The sequence below is a fragment of the Juglans microcarpa x Juglans regia genome, chromosome 2D (genome assembly GCF_004785595.1).
Source record: "Juglans microcarpa x Juglans regia isolate MS1-56 chromosome 2D, Jm3101_v1.0, whole genome shotgun sequence".
Classification (NCBI taxonomy): domain Eukaryota; kingdom Viridiplantae; phylum Streptophyta; class Magnoliopsida; order Fagales; family Juglandaceae; genus Juglans; species Juglans microcarpa x Juglans regia.
The window spans coordinates 34,152,797-34,168,807 of record NC_054596.1 but is presented as its reverse complement, the minus strand read 5'-3'; the positions used below and the strand labels follow the sequence as shown (position 1 = coordinate 34,168,807).

The 16,011-nt window shown below is 32.9% G+C and overlaps 1 protein-coding gene and 1 long non-coding RNA gene across 2 annotated transcripts; both read left to right on the top strand.

Annotated features, from left to right (window-relative positions):
* Positions 1-9,497: 9,497 nt before the first annotated feature.
* Positions 9,498-10,322, top strand: LOC121249455. Its single transcript, XM_041148166.1, has 2 exons — positions 9,498-9,779; positions 9,954-10,322. Exons 1-2 carry the CDS (start codon positions 9,498-9,500, stop codon positions 10,320-10,322), a joined length of 651 nt encoding a protein of 216 aa, XP_041004100.1.
* Positions 10,323-13,665: 3,343 nt separating this feature from the next.
* On the top strand, positions 13,666-14,492 carry LOC121250826. Its single transcript, XR_005937858.1, has 3 exons — positions 13,666-14,034; positions 14,221-14,264; positions 14,397-14,492. It is a non-coding gene; the product is annotated as an uncharacterized LOC121250826 (long non-coding RNA).
* Positions 14,493-16,011: the final 1,519 nt, after the last annotated feature.

Here is a 16,011-nt window from a genome sequence, read left to right as displayed (position 1 = left end):
TAAAATCACACCATCTAAACATTTGATGAAAGGCTTATGCATTTTGGTGTGGATAATTTGAGCTAACATATTCTTGACTTTATAAACCACTTGCTCCCCTGTTTCAATAATTCCCTTCATGCGAGTTTTACATTTATATAACCAAACTTATTAAAGAGGGATGAATACCAATCACTAAATTAATCTGTGATACTAACTCAGCCTTGGATATCCATTGTTGGATTTTACCACCTGATGTACGAGTTGACTCAAATTTTAGACCCAACATTGCCTCAAAAAAGCTCCAAACAAAAGCTGGAATCTCCCTCAAAAGAAGCGAGTGATTAAAGACTCACAACCAGCTATTTTACAACATTCACATTTAGAGGTCATAGATATATGCAACTTCATAATATTTTGGTCAAAAGATAAACCATTATACATACATTTCCACATAAATGTAGATATTTTAGTCGGAAGTACTCTATGCCAAATCCATTTAGGCTGTAGTGGTTAGTCCTTAGGTTCATGATTATAATGCTAAGCTGAAAATGTAGAGAAATTATCTATAAATTAATGTGGTTTTATATACACAAAGAGATTATAAAAAAATAAATCTATAAATTGATGTATTTTTATGAGATTCGTTAAAACTATTTTACAATAAAAATAACTGTACAATTTGACTTATCATATCAACCCACGTTAATTTAATGACAAATTCGGATTTTTCTTGTCATTTTCTTTATGACAATGTTAGGGTAACTATTAAATGTGCCTACCAAATGTGTATACTAGTACAAATAATTTTTTTATTTTTTTAATATTTTTTTATACATTCTTAACTATTAAAAAAATAAAAATTATTAATTTATTAATAATCACTTTATTAATTATTAATATATATATCTGAGCACCTTTAATAGACTTATTAAGGACTGGTTTGACCAAATCATATAATTATTATAATTTTTTAAAATTTTTATATAAAAAATAATAATTAATTTAATTTTTTTTAATTTTAAAATAAAAATAATATTAAAATTTTATATTAAGAAACATACGAGAACTTAATAATTATACTATTATTTTCTTTGTCAAGTTCAATGAAAGGTTTGCTACCATGGATGTGCAAGTAACACGGTTTGCTAGTTTCTCTCGCTCTCTCTCTCTTATTTCTCTCTCTTTTTTTTTCATCTTTTCCATTTCCAACTATCACAGTGTCGCCACTCAGAGAGGGGGGGGGGGGGGTGGAGCTTCGTCTCCTCCCCCTCTCTGATCGCCCAGCCTTAGTTCATAGGTTTATTTTCAATTTTTTTAAAACTTTTTCCGGCGATAGCAACAAGTTGCTCCAATCTGCTACTTGCCGGCATTTTTCGACCGCCACACGCCTCTCCAATGGTCTCCCCAGCCGCCGATCTATTGGATGGAGGAAGAAAACTGTCCAGATCAGTGGCGCGTAGGGTTCTCGCGCGGCTTACAATGCGCATAGGCCTCACGCACCTCCACTTCAGAATGAGTTTCCAGCCGCCAAGTGCAGTACCACAATGGCCAGCAGCCTCGGATCTTTCGAATCTGCCTGCTCCTTTCTTTGTCAATGTTCCTGTTTTTCCTAACCGGCGATCAAGATGATATGGTCGTGATAATCTCCTTCAGTTGGACCAGATCAACAAAATGCAGCACACTCCTCTCGACTACGATGTTTAGTCGTAGGTTTATAGTTTGTTTATTAAACAATGTTAAAACCGGTTTTGAGAGGCATCCCTTTGTGGGACTGGGTTGGAGTCAAGCTTTTGACTTATCCCATTTCTTTTATTTTTTTTTTTTATTTTGATGCTGCTATTTATTTGTTTTGAAAAGATTGTTGAAAACTCTCACTCTATTAAATCTTGTATTCTTGTAATTGTTTAGTTTATCTACATTATGTTTAGAGTACTTCTACAGTCCCCGCTTAGTCCTCCGCTCAACGTGGGTGGAGGAGGAAAGGAACAAAACGTAACTTTTTCACTTTTCATTGCATTTTTCTTTTCTGCGAGTTCCAGCGATTTCGGCCTCAACATCGGGATTTTTCATTGCCTTTGGGACTTGTTATTGCTTTTTTCTCATTTCCGTGTGAGTTCTCCAGCAACATTGGCCTCCAAAAGCAACGGTCTTCATGTGAGTTTCCCAGTCCAACATCGGCCTCCAAGTGCAGCAGTCTTCCGGCACGCAGCTGCAGTCCGCAGCTCCATTTCCGGCATCTACAGCTACCACGAGTTCGAGGTTTCCTAGTTATTATTATGTGAGTATTTCCATTAACATTTGATCATTTCCTCTTACATTAGGGTTTTGTGTATGTGATTATCTTGTCGGATTTGACTGTATATTGGGTTCAATTTAATAATTTGCTAGTGATTTCCAGATTTTTTTTATGATGTTCTTTGTATTTATTTTAGCCCTCGCCAATTTGGGTCACTCCGATTCCTTAAGACTGTGCGATGCATGCAAAATAAAAAGTGGATTGAACTATTAAGAAAACAATTTGGAAGCGCTTGTATCAATTGTGTGGACCCTGCGAAGAAGAAAAAAATTGTGTGGACCATGTGAAGAAGAAAAAAAAATTGTGTGGACCCTGGTCTGGTTTTACAAACCTGATTCATCATTCCACATATTCTACTTAAAGCATGTATCTCTCTGTCTCTAGTTTTTGGGGTAGGTAGGCATTTGGTCTTCTCCATGCCATTAACACATTTATGAGCACAAGCACTAAGGTGAAAGATTGCAGGCAAAAAGATTGTAAATAGCATAATGAGTTTTTCGTAGTTAGAAGGACTAGCTTTTGATTATCTTGTTCGGATAAGTGGACTTTGCTGTTTGTTTTTGCTGTTCTCTGCAATCTTAGTTTTCTTTTCTATATATGCTTGTGCACGTTTGGAAAATTTCCAGCCTTGATTACTTAATATTAAGATGAACCAACTCTTATTTTTTGTGCAAATTGTAATTCAATTGGTGGCAAATGTATTTATTCACAAAAAAAAAAGTATATGTAATATGTAGAGATGCATGCAGGAAGAGTTCTGGTGCAAGTAAATATAAATGTGTAAATGGTATTGATTATGGTGCACGGGAAATGATCAAAAAATATTTATAAATTTAACCCAAAACAGAGAGAAAAATTATGTCAATGCAGTAAGAGTCCTCAATTTTTTATTTTGGTGAAAAACTGGAAATTCCCACCTGCACACTCTTCAAGTGTTATATGCCTTAGTCAGCTTCTGCACATAAAAACAAAATTGTATGTGTATTAAATACTAACCATTTGATTTGGAAAAATTTTATTAGTATTTGAGTATGATGAACAACATATTCAAATGATGATTTATTTGAATATGGTTGTAGCTTGTCAAATAATTTCCAGTTTAGACCTGCAATGGATTTTGGTATGGAAGGTGCAGAATATCAGTATGATGAAGTAGGTCATGCAAATTATGAGTTCGATGAAGTAGGACCTGCAAATAATGAGTGTGATGAGGTAAGACATGTAGATAATGAGTGTGATAAAACCATTGACTCTCCTAAGCTTGGAATGACATTTTCATCTGTTAAAGAAGTTTGGTCTTACTATATAAAGTATGGTAAGTAGAAGGGGTTTGGGGTGTGTAAAAGAAATTCTAGACCAGATGACGATGGGAATGTTAGTTGGCTCTGCTTGGTATGTGTGCGAGAACGCACATCCAAGAGTAAGGCTGCAAATATTCTGAAGCCAAGAGGAACATAAAAGGTAGGGTGTATGGCTAGGATTAATGCGTCCCTGAATAATGAAGGTGGATATACCCTGACTAAAGTAAAATTGGATCACACACAAGTTTGTAGTCCAGGAAAGGCAAGACATTTCAGATGCTTTAAGAAGATTGATACTCGCGTGGCTAAGAGACTTGAAATAAATGACGAGGCAGGTATACGAGTGTCAAAAAATTTCAAATCTGTGGTTGTTGAGGCGGGAGGTTACGAGAATGTGCCATTCGGGGAGAAAGAGTGTCGGAATTAGATTGACAAAGCATGTCAGCTTCGCCTCGGGGTTGGAGGTGCTGAAGCTCTATGTAATTATTTTCGAGATATGCAGAGTAAAAATCCAGATTTTTACTATCCGATAGATGTGGACCATGAGTTGCAGTTAAAGAATGTGTTTTTGGGCAGACGCCCGAAGTAGAGTTGCGTATGAATCATTCGGAGATGTGATTACATTTGACACAACATACTTGACTAATGCGTACAAGATGCCATTTGCACCGTTTGTTGGTGTAAACTACCATGGTCAGTTAATCTTATTTGGGTGTGGATTGATATCCAATGAGGACGCACGTACCTTTGAGTAGTTATTTGAGGCATGGTTGAAGTGTATGAATGACCAACCGTCAAATGCAATCATCACAGACCAAGATAAGGCAATGCAAATTGCAATTTCAAGGGTATTTCTGACGTCTAGGCATCACTTTTGCTTGTGGCATATAATGAAGAAGCTTCCTAAGAAATTTGAATCACATTTCCGACGTCTAGGCATTGCCTTCTTTATTGCATCTAGCAAACCAAGACGATGATGTACACATTCAATTATAAATGATGCAGTTTTGGTGGAGTTGGATTTTTTTTGTGGAAATTGCTAAAGTACTCTTTGTAATGACTATTATTTGGAATTTTCATTATTGGTGGAGATGTCAATTTTTTGGTGGAGATGAATATATCTTAATTGAAGATGATCACTTTTTGTAATGACCATCACTTTTCCTGTAAATTGTGATCACTTTTTGTAATGATAATCACATTTTTTACTTCTTTTTTTTTTTTTGTAAATTATTAGTGATTTTGCGATAGTATTAATTCATATCATGTTGGACTGAAAAAATTCTCTTGGTCTTTTTTTTTTTTATTTTCATGTAAAGGTGTCGTCTCTCTCTAGGTTTTCCAGCCTATAAAATATTTGTAGGTTTAAATTTTTCAATACTAAATTGAAAAATAGGTGGTTGTTTTGGGTGAAAAGTAAAATTTTCCAATACTACATTCAAAATCACACGCTGCATCTATTTGCCACAATACCAGCTAAAAATTGAAGTAGCACAAAACATGCTTCAACAGAACGTAATGAAAAAAATCAGCGAATGTGTATTTGTTGGAACTGATTACACTCTCCCAGAATACTACAAGGTCAATACCAAAAAAAGTAAAATATAAGTGACAAAATCATTATCAAATCTACAACTCTTAATACCATACATGCACACTGCCCCGATAAAAGCTTTCATCATCTGAGCCATTGGCATCACCAAACGAAGGAGGGGTATCTGGTAAAGACCGAGACACTTGATTCATTTCTATTTCCACAACTTTTTCCTCTTCAAGGCTCTCAGGCTCCATTTGTGAACTCTGGTGGTGGATTCGTACTCAATGCATCGTTAAATTTGACTCTTCCCTACCAGCTTTACCCTCTATGGGAGTACTTCATTTCTCAAATTTGTCTTTCATGCAAAACCCATTTTCAACGGAATTATTCAAATTCAATGGAACTTGATATCGCTTATTAGCCAATAATGGAAAGATTAACTGTCCACTGCATTTATCCCGCTGGACAATGTTAGATGGTTCATTACTACAATTACCAGTATAAAGGGAAGTTTGGAATTGCTCCAACCCTCCAGGAATCTACAAGATGAATTATAAAAAGCTATAAGCCAACAACGAGACAGAACACAAATGTAAACCCAGAACACAAATTAAATTAAGTCCAATTTGTGAAAAAAATAAAAACAGATCAAAAGTCATTTCTTTCATCCGAAAACCAAACACACAAAAAGCAATAGAAAAAAATGAAAAGAAAATGAGGGGGGATTATTTAACTGAAACACACGTAAATTGAACACGTTTGCTGCCGAATGATCTTCTTGAATCTTTATCTAAAAGGGGTATGGATTGTGAAAGAGGACGAACAATGCAGCTCATTAGAAGGATCAAACGTACAACCATCAGAATTATGACGGGCTAAAATAGCAAAATAGCTTAGATTTTTTGTTGGTTTGAAATTTGTTGTTGGACTTAGATTTTTAAGTCCAATTCGTAAAAAAATAAAAACAGATCAAAAGTCATTTCTTTCATTCGAAAACCAAACACACAAAAAGCAATAGAAAAAAATAAAGAAGCATATACCAGAGAGGGCATTTGAGGCTTCGAGCTCAAGACCCAGTTTCTGAATAATAATAACTCAAAAAAATAAATCCAGTGGAAATACATTCAGAAATCACAACCTCAAAAATATATGTGGAGGAAAGACGATGCGGAGGAGACGATGCAGAGGAGAGACGATGCAGAAGAAGGAACTGGGATGGAAGTGCCTTTTGAACGATGTGGAAGAAGGCTGGAAGAAGGCCTCTAGCCAAGATTTTGAAGAAGGATTTGGATTCTGAGAAGTGGATGATGGGTCAGGGCTGTAGACCTGGGATTTTGAAGGTAGTTTTTGGACGACGGGTAAGAGGGGGACGATGGTAAGGGCTGTAGCCAAGTTTTGTTTTTATTATATTTAATATTCTTACACGTGGATATTCCACGTCAAGCGGGAGGGGCCAGCGGGGGACTAGTATTTCTCTTATGTTTAACGTGAAAAAAAAAAAAAAAAATTCAATGATATCAATTAGATAGGTGGAGATAAAGCTGAATCTGACCACCACCATCAATCACGCAGATGCAGTGAATAATCAAATCACTCAATCAAACATCATCATAAAAAAACACACTCAGAAAAGGAAAAAACAAACCCTAGAGTTCATTAGTACGCCTTTTAACAAATGAATCACTTTTTAAATTAGCCATAATATTTTCATCCGAATTTTTATATACAGTCATTATTCATATTTGACTAATATTGTAACTCAGTTATTTTATTTTTTAATTAATATTTCTCAACAAATTCACTTCTCTTTTCTCTATTTCGTTTCTTTTCCACTATTTCTCCTATCTCTCTCAACTTTAGTTTCTTTTCCACGTATGAAAAATTTCACATTTCTCTTTTCATTCTCTACACTGATCGCCACTATTAGCTCTCCCGGTAATATCCTCATCCATTATCACAGGTTCAACTCTGACTAAACCAGCATCACCTCTGTCACCGGCATCCCTTCAATGGAGCCCTTTCTATGCCCTCATTTCAAGCCACACGACTGGATTGAACATCACCACTGTCCACACACGACAGTTTTGTTTGGTTTTGAAGGCACCACCCCAGCACCCTCTCATCTCTCTCTCTGATCCTACCATTTCTCTTTCTCCCAATTGGATCAGGTATTTGTTGTTAAAAAATGGGTCTTTATATTTTTCTTCCTCACACATTTCTTCTTTAAAAAATATACTTTTTCTCTCCAGCTTGTCCCCATCTCCATAAGCAACTCAATCCAAGACAACCCACTTCTTCCTCCTCACCAACTCCTCATTCGCATTGCTCACACCAAAGCCCATTTTCACAGGTGAGAGCATTAGCATTGGATTGGCCATCTTATTCTTCAAATTTTGATTAATATGTAACTTTTTCACTTTTAGCTAATCATTCAAAACTTGAAGTCTACATTGGATTAGTCATCACTCTCTATAATAATAAAATATTATTATTTTTTATTATTTATATTTTTTAAATTAATTTATATTTTATTTTTATAATCTTCAATAACTTCTAACAATCATTTTCATTTTCATTTTCACAATCTAACAATTTATAATATAATAATCTCATATGTATATAGATGATAAAATCTCATATGAATAAAAATTTCATATCTGTAATATAATAATCTCAAAAAATATTTTTAGACTTGCTATAGTTCTTTTCATATTTGAAAAGAATAATAGATTTACTGTAACTCATAGTTTGGATGAAAACAATTTAGCTAATTCAATGTAGAGTAAATATGGATGATATTTGCTAAATTTAAAGATGAAAAGACATTTAGCTAATTCAATGCCAATGCTCTGAGTTTTCTCTTACTCTCTTTCTCTTCATTTTTCATGTTCTTGAGTGAAATTCCTTGTGTGAAATTTGGATAAAATTTGTGAGTGAAATTTGGGTGAATCTAGGTTGAGCTTGATGGCTAAAATTTGGGTGAAATTTGTTGTAGTTAATGGGTTGGTGGGAATTAAAGATAGGTCGTGGTCCATGGCTGAAACAGAGTAAGGACCTGGAGTTTGTGTTGGTGGGAATACTATTAAAGAGTAAGGACCAGAGTAAGAATACTGCTAAAGAAATTCAAATATGATAAATGATATTGAACAATAACTAAATCACTTAATACCCATAACATTAAATTCAATCGTTAAGAAAGACATGCCCTTAAGGTATACTCTGCAACATAGTTATTACAATCCTAATCTAGATCATAAATCTTACAATCTTATAAATCTTATAAAGAAAATGATATTAACAAGAATCTTAATACCTGGATATATTGTTTTAAATATTTGCTGAATTTGTTTGGTTACAGGAAGAAACTTATTGAAGTCAATGGTCAAATGACTACCTAATTATTTGAGTTAAAACAATTATTACATATCGAATGAGTTCAATTTTCTTTTGCAACAAAGAGACATTCCGAAAGGCTAAAGCTTAGATTAACTTTTCTTTATGAGTAGAAATATTAGATATAGCAATGTTTCAGCACTAACGGCAAATGTGGATTTTTCTCAGATTTCAACACCGTAGACTAGCTAATTGTGTTTTTGATTTTGTTGGAAACTGGAACTAATGATATATTATCATACATACATTGTTTTATTTTTATTATCAATTATAAGAAGTAATATGAGATCTCATTCATGCTTGCTAAAGTAGTCAAAAAATTAATATAATAGCTGAAGAGAAAAATATGCTTAGTAATTCACATCTGATGAGTATAGAAACTGTAAAAAGTTAGGAAAAGCAAATGAGGGTATTGTATCGAAAATTGCCAGTAAAAATGTCATTGGAGAAAAGGAAAACCAATGAAAACATTGATACAATAAGACACTAGAATACATTAAATATGCAGACTCCTCTTTGCATAAAAGATTAGTAAATAATAAAAATAATGGTTGTAAATATCAATATATTTCTTTCCCTCATATGAACATCATGTGTTTTTAGATTAGTGATCTTACTATATGTGTTTTTAAATTAGTGATCTTACTGCATGTGTTTTGAGATTAGTGATTACATAGGCTGTGATAATGTGGGCAACAACTATATGTATCCATGAGTTGAATGTTTGCCTTTGTTTTCCAAGACTACATTTGATTTGGTTGTTCACTGAATTAATGTTTGCCTTTTTACTCATTATCTACATATAATATACGTCTGATTTTGTACAATAACAATCCCTTTAAGGATGGATGCCACATTTGATGAAGATCCCTTCTTCACCACCCTATTGGAAAGTGGTGAATAAGGTATCTCCAACATTCCAATCATGATAATGTTGTACTCCAACCAACACGACTGGAAGGTGAAAAAAGACCACCTAGTAAGAAATATGCACGAGGTGTCTTTCACCGTAGAGGAGGACAACCTGCTCGTGTCGGGTTGGCTCAACGTTAGCATTGATTCTATTCGAGGAACTGACCAAAAATCTACACAAATGTGGGATAGAATTTTGGAATATTACAATGAGTATAAGAAACCTAGCAATCCAGAACGTTTTGTTGTGTCACTGACCAATCGATGGTCAGTGATCCAAAAATGCATAAATAAGTTTTGTGCTGCTATAGCCCAAGTAGAATCATTGCATCCAAGTGGTGCAACGGAGCAAGACAAGGTATAAATTTCGAATTGTTTCAAATATGCAAATTATTTAGAGAAATTATATTCTCACATTCTCCCTTGGCATATTTAGATTGAAAAGGCCAAAATCATGTATAGAGAGATTGAGAAATCCAGCTACACCATGGAACACTGTTGGTGTCTATTAAGACACCAACCAAAATGGCAGCATCATTTGTCAATGTTGTCAACAAGAAGGAAACCGCCTGGGAAACGTTTAGCTATTGCAGACTCGACTCCAGTAGGAGATGACACAGTAGGTGAAAACGTTGAGATCATTATTGAGAGACCTCCAGGCAAGAAGGCTGAGAAAAAAAGGGAGAGAATGAGGAAGGCTACAGAAGCTTCGGACTCTGAATTTCATGCCTCTTTAACTCAGATGTACGAGGATAGAGACATGTTCATGCGAGAGAGAAGGCAAGAGGCCAGCAAAGCGAACTCTGATAGATCTGAATTAGTAGCCGAAAAGAAAAGGAGGACTGATATGGAAATAATGAAATTGGATCTTGCTGGTATGAATGCAATGCAGCGAGAGTAATTCCAAAATCTTCAAAAAGAAATTTTTGAGGAATCTAAGAGACGGTTTTCATCTCCATCTCCATCTCCATCTCCATCTCCATCTCAACCTTTCGGGGGTGTGTAGCCATTTCTTGTTTATATTTTAGATCGTTGTTGTTATCTATTTAATATTATAGTAGAACACTTTTTAGCTGGTTTTAGTGGCTGGGCAGCCACTATGTGCAGAGGAAGAGTTGTATTTTGGGCTGTAATGTGGGCCTCATGGGTACTGCTGCTGTTATATTTTGTGGGTAACAACTATATGTGAAAGAAACTTCTTGATTTTGTGATAATTTTTGTAAATTTTGAAGAGCAACTATATGCTTCCGTTGTTATATTTTTTAGGTTGTTGTATGTGGTTAGCAACTATGATTTGTTGTTATGTATGAAATATCTTTTTGAGCTATTGTTATGTGTGGGCAGTAATAGTGGTCAACAACTATGAGTCGTTGTTATGTGTGTGCATCATAATTTTGAGCTACTATTATGTGGGCAGAAATGTGGTCAGCAATTATGAGCTGCTGTTATGTGTGTGCAGCATCTTCTTGAGCTGCTGTTATGTATGGACAGTAATAGTGGTCAGCAACTATAAGCTGACTAGTGCTTCTTTTTGAGTTGTCAGTTCTTTTTATCTGTTTGTAAAGCTTGTGATTTGATTTGTAGTTGTTTTAAGAAGTTTTGTTTGCAGTTGTGATTTTATTTTATCTGTAAATTTTGGGCAACAATTGTGTAAGTGCTGAAAATATAGATTGTTAGATTGTAAATAAGAGTGGTAGTGTTTAAATGATAATAGTAGTAGTACAACTTGTTGCTCAACTAAAAATGCTTGTGGAGAGAGTTGTGAAAATAAAAAAGAAAATAATTATTGGGATTTGTTGGGAAGAGTTTGAGATTATGAAAAAATAAATAAATAAATAAAATTATAGAAATTAAAAAAAAATTATATTAAAAATAAATTTAAAAAATAATAATATTTTATTATTATCAAAAATGAAATAGTTAATTTAGAGTGAGAGTTTTGAATTATTAATTAAAAGTTAAAAAGTCATCATATTAGTTAAATTTTAATTTAGAGATAATTAACATATTGCTTTTAGATTAGATATGCGAGAGATGGAGAAACATTCTTACTAAAAAATTATTGCCTATAATTTGGGTTAATAAGCTGTTTTTAGAGGGACACACTGCCTGTAACTCCACCTCTTCCAAATCAGGTTGACAAAACAAAAGAACTGCAGATATCCTCTGTACTTGTACCTGCTGCCTCTGTGCAGCATTTATATAGTCCAACCACCCTATCGACAGGAATCCCATATCCCAACGAGTCAGAGAGAGTGACATGCTGCTTTTAAAAAGTTTGAATGCTAACTTTCTACTATTTATTATTTTTTATAAATTATCATTTTTTATATAGAATATAAACTATTTAATTACCCTCTACGAATGATTTGAAATATTGTTAACGTCTAAACGTGGCCTCAAACTCAATCCATATTAGAATTGAAAAATAAATTGAGATGATTTATAAATAATAAAATAAAAATTAAATTATTTATTATATTTTATATAAAAATTTAATAATATTATTTTAAATTTTAAAAAATTTAAATTATTTATTATATTTTATGTAAAAATTTAAAAAAATTATAATGATAAATTGAGATGAATTGAAGTGAGTTTTAAATTCAAATGAGAGAAAACTCATTTTGCTAAAGTTGCTAACTTGAATTCTTACAATCAAGCATTACTATTTTCAATTGGAAAACTCTATTCGCTTAAACTATACCGCTTGATTTGACTGTTCGGTATTTTTTTTTTTTTGATCGATTGATGAAGAAAATAATTTTAAATATATTGATGTATTTTTTATTTTTTAAAAAGATTTAAAGACATTAAAAAAATGTGAATAGAAAAATGAAAAAAAAAACTAGTTCTACAACTAACGGTAATACCGAGCGATGCTACTCAGGCGGCAGAGTTTGTGTATTCAATCGTCAAACATCCATTGTCTTGATGGATAGTCCAGTTTTTAGAAAATGCTTAGGAAATAAATTGGGATGAAAATTTCGTGAATAGTAATGAAATGATTTGTAAATAGTAATAAATATATTTGAGTCATGATATTTTATGAAATTTTGAAAAATAATAGAGAAAATATTTAATAAAAATATTATAAAGTTAAAATATTGTTAGAATATAATTTTTAATATTATTTTTATTTTGATATTTGAAAAAGTTGATTTGTTTGTTTAGAAAATTGAAAAAATTACAATTATTAAGTAATAATTAGATGAAAAATATTAAATATTTGAAATTAAAAAATATTGTATTAAAATGATGTTTTAAAAATAAATGAGATAAGATGAGATTGACTTATTCTTTAGAGTAGAGAACTATCCTTCCTCATAAACCATCCTATATGATTTCTTAAAGGAAAATATTTTAGTTAAAAAATAATTATATCAAAATAAACTTATAAACTGATGTGTATTGATGTTGTACGTCAGATTATAAAATTATTTTTATTATAAAGTAGATCTAATAAATTATATAAAATCATATTAATTTATAAATTTATTTTGTATAATTTTTTTATATATATAGAAGTTCTCTTTCTCAAAACAACTGACTTTAATTTATCAGCCATCTCTTTCTTTTAAAAAAAATATATATATTTCTTTAATATGCCAAATTTCACCGGATTCAAAGCAATGTTTCTCTGCGGCCAAGAGGGAAATTAAGAGAACACAAAAGAATATGAAATGAAAATTGCCTATTTAATTAAATTTTATACTTTTGATTTTAGTAAATATAAAAAGGATTGTATTTCTATCTTAAAAATTAATCTTTACATGAAAAGTGTTTATTTTTTTTTATCAAATGTTGATTAAATAGTAACGTGAAGTTTCTAACACCAAGAACTAATTTATGCTTATTTTATTTTTACAAATAAGATGAGATGTATTGAGATTAAAATTAAAAATAAATTAAATTATTACTAGAATATATATATATTTAATATTTTAAAAAATTAAATTATTTATTTTATTTTATATAAAGATTTAAAAAAATCATAACAATTAAATTAAATTAAATGAGTTGAAAAAATAAACTAGGCCTAATATTATTAAAATTTAAAAGTAAAAAATTCCAAATCCTTCTCAGACAAACTAATATTATGTTAAACTCCTTGTTTATTTAATTACTTTGACGATTGGGCGAGGAAAAAAGAAAGAAGACAAAAAGGACAAAAAGTTGACAAGAAGGGAGAATCAGTTTGATTGAGATCAGGCAAATCTCTCTCTCGGACAGGTAGAGACAGTGAGAGTGAAGCGCTGGATGTGAGGTATGTTTTCTGGCTAATTCTGGTCTCTGCCATTTGCCTTGCCTTGCCTTGCCTTGCCTTGGGAAGCTTGTTTCTTGTCCTCTCTTCCACCACTCTTCTATTTCAACACCCTTGTTTGGCCAATTCAATGTGATCAGTGTCTTGAAGGGACCCTCTCTCTCTCTCACACACACACACACAGAAGAGAAGATCGCAGTCATCATCAGTTGGGATTATAAGAAAGAGATGGAAAAAACAATGTGCTGTTTCCTAATATGTGGTACCCTGCAGATCATCATAATGACCAGTATTTTGGTGACAACAATCAGGCCTTTGGAATCATATCATGCTGCTCTTCTTCAACGCGGTTAGCTATCCACACTTGTCTTTATACTCCACAACCCATTGCTCTGATTTCCACCTTATTTCTACCAAAAATCCTTTTTCCTTTCCTTTTCAAGACTGCTGCAACTTTTTTACTATTTCCTTGTACAAATGTTAACTCTTTTACCTTTCGTGCTATAATGATTATTTCCTATGCTTGATCTAACAGGCCAAAGTCCACACTTCCCTCAACCTGCCTATGGCTCAAAACAGGTCTCTCTCTCTCTCTCTTTCTCTCTCTCAATATAAAGTGTACAAAGTGGGGAATCTGTTGGTATGTCTCCTTGCTTGATCTGGGTTTCTTTTCTTCTCTCTCTCTCTCTCTCTCTCTCTCTCTCTCTCAAGGGGCTGGAAAGTGGTACTGAAGAAGAAGTTAATGGAGAAGAAGAGAAATACATGAGGTTGCTGAGTAGGCTGGGGTCAAGACCGCCAAGCTGTCTGCATAAATGTGAAGGCTGCATTCCTTGTTATCCAATACAGATACCCGCAACCACTGATCATGTAGGACTTCATTATGCCAATTATGAACCAGAAGGATGGAAATGCAAGTGCCGCAGTTCCTTCTTCAATCCTTAATAATATTATATGCATCCTTTTAATTACTTAGCTCAAAAGCACTAGCTTGTACGTACAAAACATCAAAAATAAAAATTGGCTCTCGCTTTTACTTTGTTCGTTGAGAATTCCGAGCTGCCAAAGATCAGCACTAATGGAGGGTTGAGCTGTTTGGTAGAGCTCAGAACATACGCAACTTTCAAATACTGTGGCCAATTCTAAGCTCGGCTATAGCCTAGTGGCCTCTTCTTTTTTTTTTTCTTTTTTTTTTTTGTGGAGGGAAAAGAGAAAAAGAAAAAGAAAATTGCTGAAGAAGAAGAAGGTGTTTGCCGCAGTTGGTGCTCAACCCAATCTAGTATTCGATAAACCAACTTAGAGAGAGAGAGAGAGAGAGAGAGAGAGAGAGAGAGAGAGAGAGAGAGGATAGATCCTAGATCAGAAACCAGGTGCTATCTCTGAGTGGGCTCGCTGCTTTTAGCTGGTCTGACTCTGTCTGTATGTGGATCATTGGTTTGGTCACAGACTCACAAGCTTGAACTTTATCAGGTCTAGAAATTTGTTCATAAAGAAAAATTAAGGAAATTTACTCGAGATAATTTCATCACATGTAATAAAACATTTATTTAATATATTATTATGGGTGATATTTGAAGATACTTACTCACGATAAAAGATTGGCATGCATCCAGTGTGTAATGATGCCGAAGTGCCAGCACCGTTGATGGTAATTGGGTTGAAACCTCGGTCTAACTCTTGGAGCGTTCACGTATGTTAAGATGATGAATTACGTAGATATAGATAAATTTTATTTATAAATCGGCGTAGATGATATATTTAGTAAAATGTATATATGGTAAAATTTGATTTGAAATGTTAATTTCAAAATTTAAATTTTACAAATCAAACTATACTATTTTAAGTTATATAGATGATGTGTTCTACAAATAGATCATGAGAATAAAATGGCTCATCATGATAATTCTTCAACATTAAAATAACTTCTTCTAAGTTATTAACTCCCTACCAACAATTAATTGACCTCTAGACAACCCACTAGAAAACTCTTAAAGTCTTAGGATGGTTTGGACACTTGGAGTATTTCAGAAATCTGTTAATAATAGTAAATTTGTTTGAGTTAAGACGTTTAATTGGATTTTAGAAAATGAGAAAAAAAAATTGAATAAAAATATTATAAAATTAAAAAATTATTTAAATGTAATTTTTTAATTAGAAATGATATTTACATTTTTAGAGTTTGTAAGTCCCCCACACTCTTCGAAAAAGATAAATAAAATTTAAGACTATATTTAGTATTACTCATAATTTTTTTTAAAAGAAGAAGAAGAAGCTACTAAGGCCTGGTTTGGATACAAAAGTCATTTCAACTCATATCATCTAATCATTA